We start from the raw sequence: 15,426 nt of genomic DNA, 5'->3' as shown, positions 1-15,426 counted from the left end.
CCAAAAAGCATAACAGGTTTACTGTTGGCACGTAGTGGCATAACACTTGTGTTGCTTGTAAAAACCCTAAAGGTTCAGCAGTAAATCTCTTAAACTAATCAAATAAATTAATTAATTGTCAGAGAACCACTGGACCAGCTCTCCATCTAATGGGTCAGGTTCCTGCAGCCCAGAGGGATTCCACCCAGTGGGATTCTGAAGAACGATTAAGCTGGTCAGGGTGAGGAAATTCGCCTAGCTTCTCACTGCCTTCATTCAGACACCTATCCCGCTACCTCTGATAACTAATCTAACTGAGTAGCCGCTTTTGAGTGGTTAAATTAACTACCAGTCACGTCTGTTAACGGCTGTTACTTCCTTTAATTTGTCACCCATTGGTACACTATAAGTTCTTATGTTTATGAAATTACTGAGACTTTTTCAAAAATGAATATATGTGCGTGCGTGTATATACATTTTTGAAAGAGTCAGTAATTTCATAAACATATGTGAACTATTTCAGAGGATAACATCTTCAGCAATAATTGTTAGGTTGGGATGAGTGATGCAGAAAACGTAAGTTAGGATGTATAGAGAGATGGACTAACTATTGCGTATTATGGTCTCTTTGAAAACTGTTTGTTTGCCACTGGGATTTAAACCCAAAACCAATAAGTGTAAACAATGTTTGGCTTCACAACACAAAAGATGCTATAGTAAGGCAATAAGGCCCCCAGGGTGTTTTTCTGACCAAAATCCCAGCAGGGAAAAAAACAAGCAATAAACAATCAAGAATGTGCTAAAGGGACTCTAAATATACATGTATAGATTAGTTAAGTAAATCTGTTCAAAGAGGACATGCGCTTTGTCTGTGTAAGAGTAGAAAGTAAACTAATCAGCTATTATGCAGTGGACCAGGCTGCTCTAATCCATCCCTGCTGCTGCTCTTCGTTTTGTTTGACCTATTGACCTACATTACTGCTCTCACACATGACACAGAATTTTTGTTGAAAACTAAGACAAGTATTTTTACCAGGGCTTAGAGTAACACAACCTGGCATATATACATATTATTAGCCCTGTTACTGTATATCCTCAACACCACTGAGTTACTTCTTGGTCTGTTGCAGTCATTGCCAACTTTTGCTCACTGTTGTAGTTATAGCGAGAGAGCTAAAAACTACTTGTAACTGCACTGTACCGCCATTAGTGCTGACATGAGCTATGAGCAGCTTGACCAAACACAATTTTTTCCGACTCATATAGTTTAATTTGAAGGGTTTATATAGGATGAATATAGTATAAAAGTACAGAAAAGTATAGACAATAAAGTACAAGTATTAGTATTTCAACTATTTAGTAATCACATTGGTAAAAATTGTCACACAGTCCTTTGTCTCTATTGTGCTATCTCTTAACTCTTGATTCTTACATAAAATAAATTGAATTTAGAATTCTATATTGTAATGTCAGTTTACTTTTAAATGAATAAAACTTAATTTTTTCGCCCTCAGGGTACACTCAGTAGTCCATTATGAGGGTGAAAACATCCATCCATTATCTATACATCACTCAATCCAAATTTATGCGGAGGGCTGGAGTCTATCCCAGCTGACTTAGGGTGAATGCAGGGGACACCTGGACAGGTCACCAGTCTATCACAGAGCTACATATAGAGACAAACAATCACACTCACATCTACGGACAATTTGGAATCATCAGTTAACCTCAGCATGTTATTGGACTGTGGAAGGAAGCTGGAGTACCCGAAGAAAACCCATACATGCACAGGGAGAACATGCAAACTCCATGCAGGAAGATCCCAGACCCAGACCAGGACACGAACCCAGGACCTTCTAGCTGTGAGGTGACATTGCTAACCACCAAGCCACCCTCCAGCCCAGAGTGAAAATATGTTTTAAGAAATTTCTTAAAATTTATTCAGTCAATACTAGAATCTCTTGACACTTTATAGAAACACTCGTCAGCCATTACAGCCTCAAGATTTCTTGGAAAAGTTTCTACAGTTGCAGCACAAACAAATGTGAATATCATGAAAAAGTTTGTTTTTGTAATTTATTCAAAGGTAAACTTTCATATTTGCTATATTAATTGCACATAAGTGAAATATTTCTTGCATTTCATTGTTGACGTTAACGGCATTGACTTTTTGAGCTGTGTAATGAAATAGGTCTGTCGCTAGATGTCGCTGTTTGTTCGGAATTTGCATTCTGACACGTTATGAACTCACTGGATTCTAAGTAGCAACTGATTTACTTCTAAATCCATCTTTTGAAATGTATGATTATTTTTCACCTTAAATGAACCTGTTCATTTGACAATGTGAAGAATTTCTGATAAACGTTAATACATGAGTGATTTAAGGAGACTGAAAGGATCCAGTATAAAATGTAATATTTCTCTAACTCCCTTCTTAAATGGCAGTTCAAGTTTGATTTTGAAGCTGTGACTGGCAGTAGTGACCTGACATCCATCAATGACTGCCACGGCCTACTGTGAAGAGTGTGAACTGTACACAGTATCGGCATGAAAGCTGCCATTTCTAGACTTGTGATCTTGAAGTCGGATGATCAAGTGACGTCCCACACTGCATGCTATAAGTAAAATAACGCAAGCCTTTGACGGGAAAATTATGCAGCCTCTTCGGGGCTGGCGTGTTACCATAATAAAACCTTGTTTCATCGGTGCGGCCGTGACTCTGGAGATGTAGTAGTAGTAATCCCTTGCGTCCAGTTGGTGGAAATCCCCACGTGGTTTCGACTCCTGTATAAAAACTTTGGGTGTGCAGAGCCCCTGTTGCCGTGATTGCAAACGGAGAAAAGGGTCTGAAGGAGCAGCATCTTGTAGGACGCACGAGAACTGGCCATCCACAGCCGCGCGCACCGCACACGGTACCCAGGCGCATACACAAAAGATACGGGACTTACCGAACGCAGTTATTCTCCTTTGGACTGCAGCTGTAGTGGATCCTCGGCTGTTTGAATGGGAGAGTGGGGACGGAACACCTTTGGACACCCAGGGGGTTTTATTTAGACTTGTCTTCGTGGCACTGCGCTTATCCTCTTTTATTTTGGTAGATTACGCGTCTGAACTAAACGTGGCATGACAGAAGCGCGTCAACAATCAAAACTCCTGTGTGCGCCTCGTAATTAGAGAGATGAACTTTTATTTCGGGCAGAAAAAAGAAGCATTGCTGGATAACAAGCTGAATGCATAACAACTGGAGTAAATTAGCCTCCCAGTTTCAGTAGCACTCTTGAATGTTTGGGGAATACAAAGGTTTCGGTGGCTTCTGCGGATTTCTTGAGGTGTCTCACTTTTGGAGCACCAGTGGATGTTCTCCAGGAACTTGCAAATTTGTAAATGAACAGTAGTTTTAACCTGATATATTCACTATTTTTCTTTCATAGCAAGAAAAATGAGCTTATACAGTGTTGCATTGTCCTGTTTAGTTGCGTGCGTTCTGTCCGTGCGCTGCAGCTCGGTGACTGGGACAGAGACTCAGAGTTCGCCCCAGGAGTCGTGTGCATCCTGCGGCCTCAGGGCGCCTGATCAGTCGGAGCGGGTGAACATAGATTTCTTAGAGGCGGTGAAGAGGCACATACTGAACAGGCTTCAGATGAGAGACCGACCCAACATCACCCATCCCATCCCGAAGGCTGCGATGGTGACGGCGCTGAGGAGGCTGCACGCCGGTAAAGTCCGAGAAGACGGCCGGGTGGAGATCCCTAGCTTTGATGGGCAGGCTGCCTTCAACAACGAGGTTCAAGCGGAGACCTCTGAGATTATCAGCTTTGCCGAATCAGGTAATAATCAATAATTCATTGCACATGTCTAAACTGACCTCTGGATGAACCCACTCACCGTCTAACTTTATGTAATAAGCAGTGCAGGAACCAGGTGAGTTAATAGCCTAAAAGCAATTTCGTTCATAGATTAAATGTTGTTTTTAGGCTTATCCTGTCGATATGACTAACCAGCAGAGACACAATAGACGAAATCGTCATAACAATAGCCATAAACTAATTGGATGCAGAGCAGTCATTTTCATCATTTTATTGCATCACAGTTCCCTCCTGCTTCAGGCCAGTGGTTGTTAATCCTGTATCAGCCCGATGGAAATTAAAAAGAAATGAAAGTAAAGAAAGAGTCCTTAAATTACCCCTATGTGTTGTCTAGGGGATAAAAAGAACCTCTGAATCCAATTTCATCACTAAAGCTGAGCTCACACTCAATACTCCAATGTATAAAGCCCTCTTTTAAATACGGACAAAGTCCTTCAATTGGCCATTTATCCCTTCCTCTAAGAATGTGTATCTAACTAATTCTCAGAAGTCCAAAGAGAACACCCTTTCCTCGCTCTTTCCCTCTCTCTCACACACACCCCCTCCCTACACACTCAGGCTCTCTCTCTCACGCACCTAAAATCATCTGCACTTGACACAATCCAATAATTGTCAGTTAGCACAGTGAGAATATCGTCTTCGACACAAACTGTTATTTTAACAAAAAGAACATATGCAGTTAAAGACACCGAAATAGGATGTTTTTAACACACACACAATTCTGTCTTTTCCTATTGGCCCTGCTGGTACAATTAGCCTGAATGGACTGCTAGGTCCTGTCTTCCAATGGGAATGATCTGAGCACCCTCATGACAAGGGAACAAAAGCCAGGCAATTATTATAAGAGCACTATGTGTTCCTGCCGAACACAACATGTCAACGTAGAGAAGAAAAAAAAACAGGGAAAACAAAAGAAATTGCTCAGAATAATGCATGAGACATTTGAGTCCATGCAGGGTTGGATTGGGGGAGTGTGGGTGGAGGGGTATGGTATTGATGAGGGTGGTGGGGGGGTGATATTGTATGTGTGTGTGTGTGTGTGTGTGTGTGTGTGTGTGTGTGCCCATATTACTGCGTTGTGAAGAATGCTTTTGTCATTACAAAGGTTCGCTGGGCTCCTTTGCTTCTTCTTCTTCTTCTACTTCTGTTTTTTTTTTCTAGCTCTATTCTTCCTCACACCTTTGAGCTTTTGTGTGGCATTGTACCATGGAGCTGGCTTGGGTCCCTGCTCCCTAGACCCCGTCTGCCTCTTGGCCAGCTGGCTCACGCCCCCCAGATCGGATGCTGCCAGCCGGGGCATGGCTCAGAGGCAAGGTCTCCAGAAAGCTCTGAAGCCAGGGGAGCTTGTCCCACAAGTATGAGGGAGCCTGAATTGTTGTTTTAGGACAAGGAGGGTTGGGGGGTGAGGTTGGCATATGTTTAGCCAACAGCAACCCAGCAAATTGATGTGGATAGGTGTTTATGTGCTCTGTGCATGTGTGGAGCAGGGATGTCAGCTTGTGTCCCTTGCTTCATTTCAGCACAGGGTTAACTGCAGCTTCTTATCTCTGGTTGCGGTAGTGCAGAGGTAAGAGGTCTGCCAAGTGGCCCCGGGCAGGTGAGAGAGATGATGCCAATCTCCCTTCTCCCTTGACATGCTCCCATGGGTCGTCACTGAGGGATTCGGTGTCCCGTATCCACGGGAGCGGAGCGGGGAACACAGGCAGGGAAGAAGGGAGGGCAAAAGAGAGAGGGGGTGATGGAGAAGTTTAGATCGGTGCTTCTCGATTGCTCGCTATAGCTGTTTGGACCCAGTGAACTTGTGGCAAGTGGTCCAAGACTCGGAATTAAGACTTCATTATGGGAGGTCATTAACTCCGGCCTGGTTCCTCTGAGGATCGGGTTGGCAGGTTTACTCCAGGACACAACTCTTTCATGAAGAGCTGTCAGTCATGGCTATCCTGGACCTACTCCAGACATTTTCCACATTCACTCACAAGGGCGCATTTCAGTCAGTGGACCAGGCTGCTACTGTATAGCTTGTGGTCCTATAAATGATTTATACAATGTTATTAGAAATTCCTCTGTAGTAAAGCTTTAACAGCTCCAAGACCAGTGCTGTTGTGGCTTTGAACCTCTGGCCAAAAGTCCACAGTCTCAACCCTAAACCTCCATCCTCTCCATCCCCCTCCCCACTTCTTCTCACTCTATGAGGAATTCCTGGAGAGCTGGAACTCAGACCTGAGGGATGGCTGCCATATGTGTGCACACTTCTGCTCATGTTAGGGTCACAGACGCGCTGCCGAGTCCTCATCCTTCCATGACGTGTGGTCTTGTCGACAGCGGCTTTGAGTAATGAGTTCTGGAGCTCTCTGCTTGCCTTCTTGCTTCCATGGCCTCTTCTACAACTCAGTGGCACAGGTGGAGACACGCTGAAGCTGCTCTTTATCCACCAGAGCCCACCCAGGTGTCCTGCCTGCTGATAATCACTAGCAACTTTTCCACTGTCGGGTCAGGCGAGGCGTGTCCGGGCCAGCTCCAAATTGTTTGTAACACTGGATAAAGAGAACAATATGCCTTTTAAAAGTCATGTGGCATGTTGGTATATGCTCTCAAATCATAGGGAGCTATATGATCAAAGCTGAATGAAAAAAATATTGTAGAAATGATGTTGAAGCTGACAAAAACGGAGTGATGCTTGGTGCGCAGCTCAGGGAATCATTCATTCATCCCCAAATAGCTGCTGGGTCAAATACTGCATTTTATCATTACATGTTTTTGTCACCTCAAGGTCTGTTTAATAGTGGTTGCAGAGTTGTTGATGGTATGCCACAGTCTTCATCAGCAGATGCAGCATGGCAGCTGTGATGGAATTGCAGATATTCTCGTTTCCGTTTACCTAAGGACTTGAAATTTAAGAAAACATTTGAGAGGTTGTTGAAATGCTAAGAAAATTGGACCTTTACAGCTTCATGGATGACTGGCAAGCTCTGTCCCCTGGGTCATTACTGAGAGCTCTGATGCAGCTACTGAAGTGACTTTCATGTGGTTTGTTAGCTGTAGATTACACAGTTTAAGTTCAGTTTCTGTTTGCATTTCCTACTCTGGCTGTAGTACATTTGTAGTTTTCTGTATTTGTTACTAATCATTATCACATCTTCAGTCATTGTTCCTGATGTTTTCTAAAAGCTGCCAAGTAGAGCTCCGAATTAGAGCTAAAGTCAACTAATCAAACTGCTAATTGACAGAAACAAATGGGTCATTTTTAACAGTTTATTTAAAGGAAAATCTTTGGACTTTATTGTTTGACAAAACAAGCAATTTGTTGCCATCCTGGGAGATGTAATAGACAATTAAAAGCAGATTTATCAGTATCAAAATTAAAAGTTACTTAAAGCCCAGTTACAAATAGTAACTAGCGACTGTGTAATAGTATCATTTGTTGTCATATTTACAGATATTTGTGAAAATGCTAAAACTGTCAATGCTGCATCCTCCAGCTCTTTGTGGGAAAGGCTTTAACAGCATATGGTGTGGGTATTCTGGGCTAATACAAATACTGGAACCAAACTGCATAACCAGGACTGATAAAAAAAAAACACCTTCACAGAGTCCAGATCAATTTTATTTCCCACCTTTGCTTGCTGCCTGTTTATCACTCTGTCACCGAGTGCTCATTGCTGTGTGATGCCCCCTTTTTTAAACTCAGAGCTGTTGAGACACGTAAGATTGCACTGAATGCGTTGAATGAGGTGAGGTTAGTTACTTGTAGCCCTAGGGGGCCTTTATAGAAGTCACAGGCAAAACTGCTGTTTTGCTGATTCTTTTATGCTGCTTGCTTCAGATAGATTTCAGCATATACTCAATTGCACTGTGATACTTCACCCACGGGCTTTGGTACAAGAAGGCTGATATCTGCTGTATTGCTTGCTGCAGAGATGGATGTGTGTCTGTGCATGGGTGGATGCAAATGTGTGTGTGCACAGTGCTTGAGCTGCCAGCTGACATGCTACAGAGTGGAGTGCTGGTCTGAACAGGTCCCTGCGTAAATGTAAAGCTGCAGTTTACAGGAGGAAGAGGCATGAGGCGCCTTAAAGAGGGGGCCCGTCTTTGGTGGCCACCTGTTGACAGTGACACACACTAATCAGTCGGCAAACAAAGTAATTTAGCCGCTTTCAAAGGCACTGCTCTGCCTGAGCACATTGTACCAAATCTCCTGAAATAGAAACCTTTCAGGTTACCTCGGGGTAATTTGGAAGACATCATTAGGCTTTAAATAAAAAAGAAAAAAAAATCCTCCTAGGGAGAACCCAGCGCCACCTTCAGACACCCGCAATCTCTTCATTGTGCTGCTTTAGAAAGCGGCCAGTGTCATGTAAATGGCTTTTATTTTTGCCTCATCATGCTTTTTGCAGGAAAGCCACGCGTTTCAATGCTGGGCTGCAGTGCGACTGTCTCCCAGTGCCTCACAGGGGGCTTTGTGCTGTCACTCAGGGTGCTCCCACTGGAAGAAGGAGGAAAGGGGTGGGGTCCGGGTTGGGCACTAACAGTGAACTCGGTGAACCTCCTGGAGAGCTTGGCTGTGTCCACCACTCTCCCAACTTTTCCACTTGCATCCTTCCTCCTTTCCTCAATCATCCTCCTCTCTGTTCTCCTCCCTCTCTTTCTCTCTCTCTTTGGCCCTGTCACTTACAAAGCTGGACCTGAAGCCAACTGGGCCCGATCCCAGAGCTGGCCTGTCACAGCTGTCCTATCAGAAGCTGCCACAGAGGTCACCTGACTCAGTGATTGTGGGTGAATAATGAAAACAAGGGGAAAACAGATCTTTAAAGACAAAGCCGTGCCCTTCTTTGGGTGATTTTTGCTTTCAATGTAAGCAACTGTGTTTGCATGTTTGTATGTGTGTTTGTATTTGTGAAGAAGGCCGCCTACAGCCCTTTCTCTTGAAAGTACAGAAATATGCTTAATGTTTGCACAAAGTCCACTTACTGGAAATTTTAACAACCTCTTAGCCACATGCCATGGCTGACAAAAGCCAATACTGTTTGCTCATTTCAGTGAGATGGTCACATAACCTGTGATAACTGGGTGTCTTGTTAAGTTGGCTGCCCCATCTCTCTTGGATCAGATGTGATTCACAGTAATGTAATTTCATACTTGGGGCATGTGATACTGATACCACTGAACTCTATCTGCTGATGAAAACTATATTATGCATCAGAGAGGTCCAGAAAATCCCCAGCAGTACATCTTATGTGAAGAGTCAAACTGTCATTTTTAAGGTCAATTATGAGTCTTCCAACTCAGCATAAGCATGCACTATCTACATGATTTTAATCCAAACCTTGAAATATGTCATGTATTTTTACTTGGATAAATAAAGTGCTTGAATTGATAATGAGCCTGTGGTCTGTCTTTGCTGTCTCCAACAGATGAGAACACGTCCTCCAAATCCGGTCTTTATTTCCTCATCTCTAATGAGGGCAACCAGAACCTGTATGTGTCCCAGGCGAACTTGTGGCTGTATTTCCGTGTGCTGCCAGCTGGTCCAGAGAAGGGCCTCCGGAGGAAGGTGACAGTGAAGATCCACTACCAGGAGGCTGGGGCTTTGAGTAGTGCAGAGGGAGGTCGAGGAGGTGGTGGTGGAGGGGGAACCGGCCGCTGGGCCCTGGTGGAGAAGCGGGTGGATCTAAAACGCAGTGGCTGGCATACATTCCCCCTTTCTGAGGCGGTACGGGCTGTGTTTGGGAAAGGCAGCCGGAGACAGGACCTGGAGGTCCACTGTGAGGGCTGTGAGACAGCTGGTGTAGCTCCAGTGCTGGTGGATCCAGGTGACCCATCCCACCGACCCTTTCTGGTGGTGCGCGCACGGCAGGTGGATGGAAAGCATCGAATTCGTAAGCGAGGGCTGGAGTGTGACGGCACTAGCGGGGGCCTATGCTGTCGGCAGCAGTTTTACATAGACTTCCGTCTCATTGGCTGGAACGACTGGATCATTGCACCAGCTGGTTATTATGGCAACTACTGTGAGGGCAGCTGCCCGGCCTACATGGCGGGTGTACCGGGATCAGCGTCATCCTTCCACACTGCGGTAGTTAACCAGTACCGCATGAGAGGGATGAGCCCAGGCTCTGTCAACTCCTGCTGCATCCCAACCAAGCTCAGTACTATGTCCATGCTCTACTTTGACGATGAATACAACATCGTCAAGAGGGATGTGCCCAACATGATTGTGGAGGAGTGTGGCTGTGCTTGAGTCCCCATTGAGCCTTCATTACCTGAACTTGGAACAGTCAGAGGGGCCTTTTGTACAAACAGGACGTTACTGTATGGTACACATATATAATATACTATCTATACCTACTGTATGTGTAAGCAACACACACTGGTACAATCTGGCCACCGCAAGTATCAATGTTGTGTCCATGTGCGTATGCGTGTGTTTGCACGTTTTGCCGCGAGTGTGTGTATTTATGAAACTGAGTGACATGCTTGTTGTCCTGTTTGTTGGTTTGGCAACAACTGGTCAGCAATGGGATGAGAAGGGAATGATAATCACCAAATGATATTTTTCTCTAGTTTGCCATTTCTAGTCAAAAAATAATGGCCCGTCATCTCCTCTTGAATGAAGACAAAAAGCGCTTAAGGACAGTGACAAGATCAGCCAATGACAAGATTGGCTTCACCGCCCACACTCCCAACCCTGCTCCCACAACCCTCTTAAGTACTTTAAGCACATGACAGACTTTTGTTTTTATAAAGCACTGACAATTCATCAGCTTATACAATTCAGAACACCAGCACTTCCCTACTATGCAGACAGACACAGTCTGACTGTCCTCTCTGGTGGAATTAGACTGGCAGCGCTTAATTCCTTGCAGGATTATCGCCTCCACAGCAGCACAGTGGCAAAAGAAAGTCCCCCACAGAGCTGCCACTGCTGCTGTTGTTGTTGTCACTCTTGCTGTTGACTCTGGGCCTCAAACTCAGCTTCCTGCCTGTCAAGAGTTCTGCAGGCCCTGCTACCATGACAACCAGGTGAAGATAGATCTCATAAGTGCACTTCACTTGTGCACTGGGAGTGACAGAGAAAGAACTGCTGTCTCCTTCCCTTAAGGCTCAGTAGAAGTGGGTCTGTGGACACGGAGACTCTAGTTTCGGCCCAGTGGGTCGCCACAGTGCAGTGCAGCACTTGCAGAAACTGAAATGCACACCCTGAATAGCACTTGTATAAAGAAATGCCTTCCAAGGGGTACTGAGTGTCCTGTCCTATTGCTAAATAAGTGCCACATGAGCTATGCAATGTATAGTAACCTATACCCTTACTCAACATGCTCTATTAGACTGAATTCTCTTTCCACCTTTCTCTTTCTCTGTCTCTCTCCTTCTTTCTCTCTGCAGTCCTCAACTCTTTATCAATACTTGAAATGTAATCTTTCGCTTCCCTTCCAAAGCGAATGATTGTCGTGATGTTTGCACTGAAAAGTTGCGGGATTAGTGAATCAAAAACTGCCATTGAAAAGTTATTTTTATAGAAGTAAATTGAATTTTGTTTCAGATGTATTTTACCTAATTAATGGAACCAAAGAGGCCAAGATTTTAGTTATTGTACTGAGATGGCAAGGCCATCAAGTTACTGTGTACAATACTGTTTTTGATCATCTGCAAAAGGCCTACCACTGTATCAGGGTACAATATATGATTTTCATTTCTTAGCTCTATTTTCATTCTCTGTTTTGTACAGTAAGCAACACTTCATTTTTCATCTTTAATTCTATTTTTTGTTCAGTTTTCTATTTAATAAGAAAGTTATTTTTAGTTCATGTCTAAGAATCATTTAGTCAAATAAATCTGTACAGTTTATGTGAAATAAAATGTTTTCTTAAATATTTTGTAACTTTAAATTCTTTTCTGCGTGATGTTGTTAAGACTGTGTGTTTTTCTCTTGGTTGAAAATGGGTTTGACGTATGTCTGAATCTGTTGTTTCTTTCTGCTTGGAGCTTCTTTGGGCCGACACCCACCCAAAACAAAAGGGTGGGGCAGAAGTGGCTCGGTACTGCCAGAAAAACACACGCATACTTCAGTCTTCGTCTATACTGGTCGAAGCATAAAACATCTCTATCTTCTCTTGCCTGTCAGGAGTGAGTACCTCTAATAAGCTATAGCTGTAGATCAGTAATTACAACTTTGATTAACAGCTTCGGTGGCAGCCATAGTGGGTGCCAGCGTACAGACCTTCACATACCTGCTTGATTCCTTCTTGGCTGCAGTGTCTGTTTATGTATGTTTGCATGTGTATGCATATAATGGCATTTTAGCTTGCATATTTGTGCACGTGTGCATTCAAGTGTGTTAAGACAGTGCAAACATTCCTGTGGTGCATGAGTGCAGCCAGGCGGTCTGTTACATCAGAGCTGTTTTTCCCTGCAATGTTTCTGTTTCTCAAGGTAGGTATACAATTGCAATAATGTCAGGAGCAGTTTGTCAACACTTTATGCAACAGCACAAGGCTTGCCTGACTGAATGTCTGAGCCAACACCTACCAACGGCTAGATTTCAAATAATGTTTCTGCAAGGCTCCATCAAAACACATCACATGTCCCCGTAAAATATCAGCCAGATAATTGCTTTAAATGTGTCTATAAAGATCTGCCAAGGAGCGCAATGAGATTTGTTTGTCTGCAGGGCAAATAGCATGTTAGGGAGGGATCAGTGTAAATAACTTGTTACCTGTAGGAGGATGGATGAGTCAGCAGGAGCAGCAGCAGAACATCACTCTATGAAGAAAAAGGGATAAAACAAATCAATATTATGGTGTGTGTGACTGACAAGCAGGCGGACAACAAGAGGAATGATCTGTTACGTATGATCTGAAGCCACTGAGGTTTATTTTAAGTCCTCTTGGTGGAGCCTGTACCTCTCTAGACAAATGACAGTCCATGCTGGGAGCAGGGAGAAAGATGTGTAGCTGTCTTGTCATGCTTCCAAATGCATGCCAAAATCTCCACATTTGGAATGTTAATGATGCTGAGCCAGGGCTGCAGGCCATTAGGCATGCTGTTCGTGGCTGTATTCTGGGCCACACACTCACTCCTACAAAATCACATTATTGATGTGTGTGTTTGCACGTGCATTTGCACTTTTTGCATCAATAGTCACTTAAGCATAGGTACAAATCCACTGCTGAGTATGCTCTCATACAGGTTTGTATATATAACCACGCTCTCTTCCATGTGTTCTTTCCCAAAGTCACACATGCACAATAAACAAACACAAATATATATGCACACACACATACAAAGAGGCAACCTCTGCAACCCCTAGTTATCAGCTTGAACAAATATTGTCCCTCTGCCCTCCCACATCTAATACCACCACAGGTTGAGGTCATGACAGCTGTCAAGTTGACAGGGTCAACTGGTTTATCACCGCAATAGCGTTCGTTCTTCTAAATCAGCCTGGTCTGCATTCACTAATGAATTTATGACTATTCATAGCCTGGAGCCAAATATTTCTTTGCTTGGGATCGCGTGTATCTGGCTTTGTGGCTGGGAGGAAGGCAGTACATGCGTTGATGATAGATTTACTGATCACTCACATATCCTGCATCAATGGAATTCTTTGAGAATTACATATGAAAAGTATCTGAGCCTATCAAAGATTTTTGCTTCTGAAAAAAAGCTTACAACTGTCCACTGAGGTAACAAAGTAAGATTTTTGTTACTGCCGATTAAAGCCTGGCCCTTTGTTTCAGCTTCAAGAGATCATGTAGAGGCACTCTTATTCTAAGGATTTATGCTGTGGGCCCCCTAAGACAGGAGGCTTTTCTCCACCCCTGTTTACTTCTCCCTACAACCCAAAGTGACATTTTGACCTTTGGAGTAACATGGACTGTGTTCACTGCAAGCTCTTTCTCACAGGCGGATTACTGGAGGAGTAAAGGGGCTTTGCAACTTGAAAGCATATTTGTGAGGACTAATGAGCAAAAAACTTCATTAATCCAGATATTCTTAATGGATCGCTGCTTTAATTTTTGCTCTTTTTCTACTTTTTGTCGCTCTGTTGGGTTAATAATGACAATCTAAGCAGTTTGCTGAGACAAAGGTGAAATATGGAGTAACCAAGAAGGGAATGATTCAAGTTGATTGACAACAGCAGCACCACTGACATGTAGTTTTACAAATGGGCAACTCTGACAAAATAGCATCAGTTTTGCTTGTAAATGCTGTTACCAAATTACTAGTTGTATTTTCTCTTAGGCTTTCTCTCGCCTGAATGCTGCAGCAGAGGTGAACAGGTCAACATGGCACGCTGCATGTATTTGCACAATATCATAATGTCAGGGTTGTTTCTCCCCAGTTTTGTGAAACAACTGAAGCCTTGTCACCAAATTCAACGTCCCCCACAAATATGTCTCCCTGTCAGCCCCTAAACCTTCTCACCTTCTCACCCCACCTTCCACCATCCTGACCTCCTGACTCCCAGAGTACTGAAGGCACACTCAGGGCCACAAAGCCTGCATTTGTGTTGTCTACGTTGTCCACCTTTAGTACAGACATAGAGCAATGGGTAGGCTGTGAGAGCCTGCCACTGAGAAGGATGGATGGAGACAGTGAAAGTACTTTGGTGTTTTGAGAGTAATGGTGCAATTTAGCCTACATGTTGTTTTCTTTGCAGAACACTACTGTGTCAAAGTTTCTTTTTAGCATTGCTGCATTTGTAAGTAAAAAATTGTACCCATACAGGCCTGTAATAAAAAAAAAAAAAAAACTAAACAAATAAGCCCAGAAATCATTCATGGCAGCAAATTGTTATGCTCCTTAGTTACTTTTTACTGTTTAACAACCTCAGTTGTTGCATCATTTATTTCAACACCTCAAAATGGCATTTGGTTTTTGAGGTGGGCCTTAGGGACCAAAGTAATACTGATGGGAATAAATGGAGTCAGGGCATCACAAGGCCCTTTTCTGTCCAGTCATTTTCTACTTAAATCCAGCCCACCCACTTAGTGTGCTTTATAACAGACGCAGCGTTCATTCATTCTGTCCACTCCATGTTCACCATAACGCTGCTGCACCAGCCTCTAAAGAGCCGCAAATCTCTCCAACCTCGTCCTTTTTAAAGGTTCCATATCAGAATTCATAATTTTACAAAGAGGGCTGCAGCACACCTCTGCATCTACTCTGTTCAGTGGAGGAGGACGAGGAGCCAGCTGGAAGCGGTGCACATCTTGTCATGACATCTCAAGAAACCACAAACTTGAACTCTTCATTCAGAGACATACTTTCTAATCCGTAGAGAAAGAAAGAATTAAGGGAATGGATATTTCTCATATCATCTCGAACTGTAGAACACAGATTGTTCATAATTGTACGTTAAAATTATGTAAACTGGATTTTGTATAATGTGGCCCTTTTAACTGGTCTCCTTGTGTCTGTGTTCACACTGTGTTTGTTTAAATATTGCGAATCTTAAGCTATGCTAGAGGGTTTGTGATCTCAGGGACTTTCTGTGTCATTCTTGCTCACACTGTTCCAGAGCATCACTTGACCAGAATCACTGCCAAACACAAATGCATATCATTCTGAAAAAGATGGTTGA

General features: G+C 43.5%; 1 protein-coding gene and 1 long non-coding RNA gene across 2 annotated transcripts in view; one reads left to right on the top strand and one right to left on the bottom strand.

The window, feature by feature from the left end:
* Window positions 1-15,426, bottom strand: part of LOC129350051 (uncharacterized) — a 107,178-nt gene that overhangs the window by 6,548 nt on the left and 85,204 nt on the right. The window contains exon 2 of the long non-coding RNA XR_008603264.1: window positions 12,556-12,602. This is a non-coding gene — a long non-coding RNA (uncharacterized LOC129350051). The remainder of the gene's footprint in view (window positions 1-12,555; window positions 12,603-15,426) is intronic.
* On the top strand, window positions 2,671-11,711 carry inhbb (inhibin subunit beta B). The gene is made up of 2 exons (XM_023298725.3): window positions 2,671-3,806; window positions 9,257-11,711. The coding sequence occupies exons 1-2, from the start codon at window positions 3,419-3,421 to the stop codon at window positions 10,078-10,080; spliced, it is 1,212 nt and encodes a 403-aa protein (XP_023154493.1). The 5' UTR covers window positions 2,671-3,418; the 3' UTR covers window positions 10,081-11,711.

This window comes from Amphiprion ocellaris, chromosome 11 (assembly GCF_022539595.1).
Source record: "Amphiprion ocellaris isolate individual 3 ecotype Okinawa chromosome 11, ASM2253959v1, whole genome shotgun sequence".
In the NCBI taxonomy this organism is placed as follows: Eukaryota; Metazoa; Chordata; class Actinopteri; family Pomacentridae; genus Amphiprion; species Amphiprion ocellaris.
Note: the sequence above shows the minus strand (reverse complement) of the source record. Positions and strands in the feature narration are given on the sequence as shown.

What these genes read in the sequence shown, in the direction of transcription:
- inhbb (XM_023298725.3), top strand. Translation starts at nt 3,419, where the DNA reads ATGAGCTTATACAGTGTTGCATTGTCCTGTTTAGTTGCGTGCGTTCTG. An exon ending in TATCAGCTTTGCCGAATCAG is followed by an intron (nt 3,807 to 9,256) that starts GTAATAATCAAT and finishes TGTCTCCAACAG; the next exon opens with ATGAGAACACGTCCTCCAAA.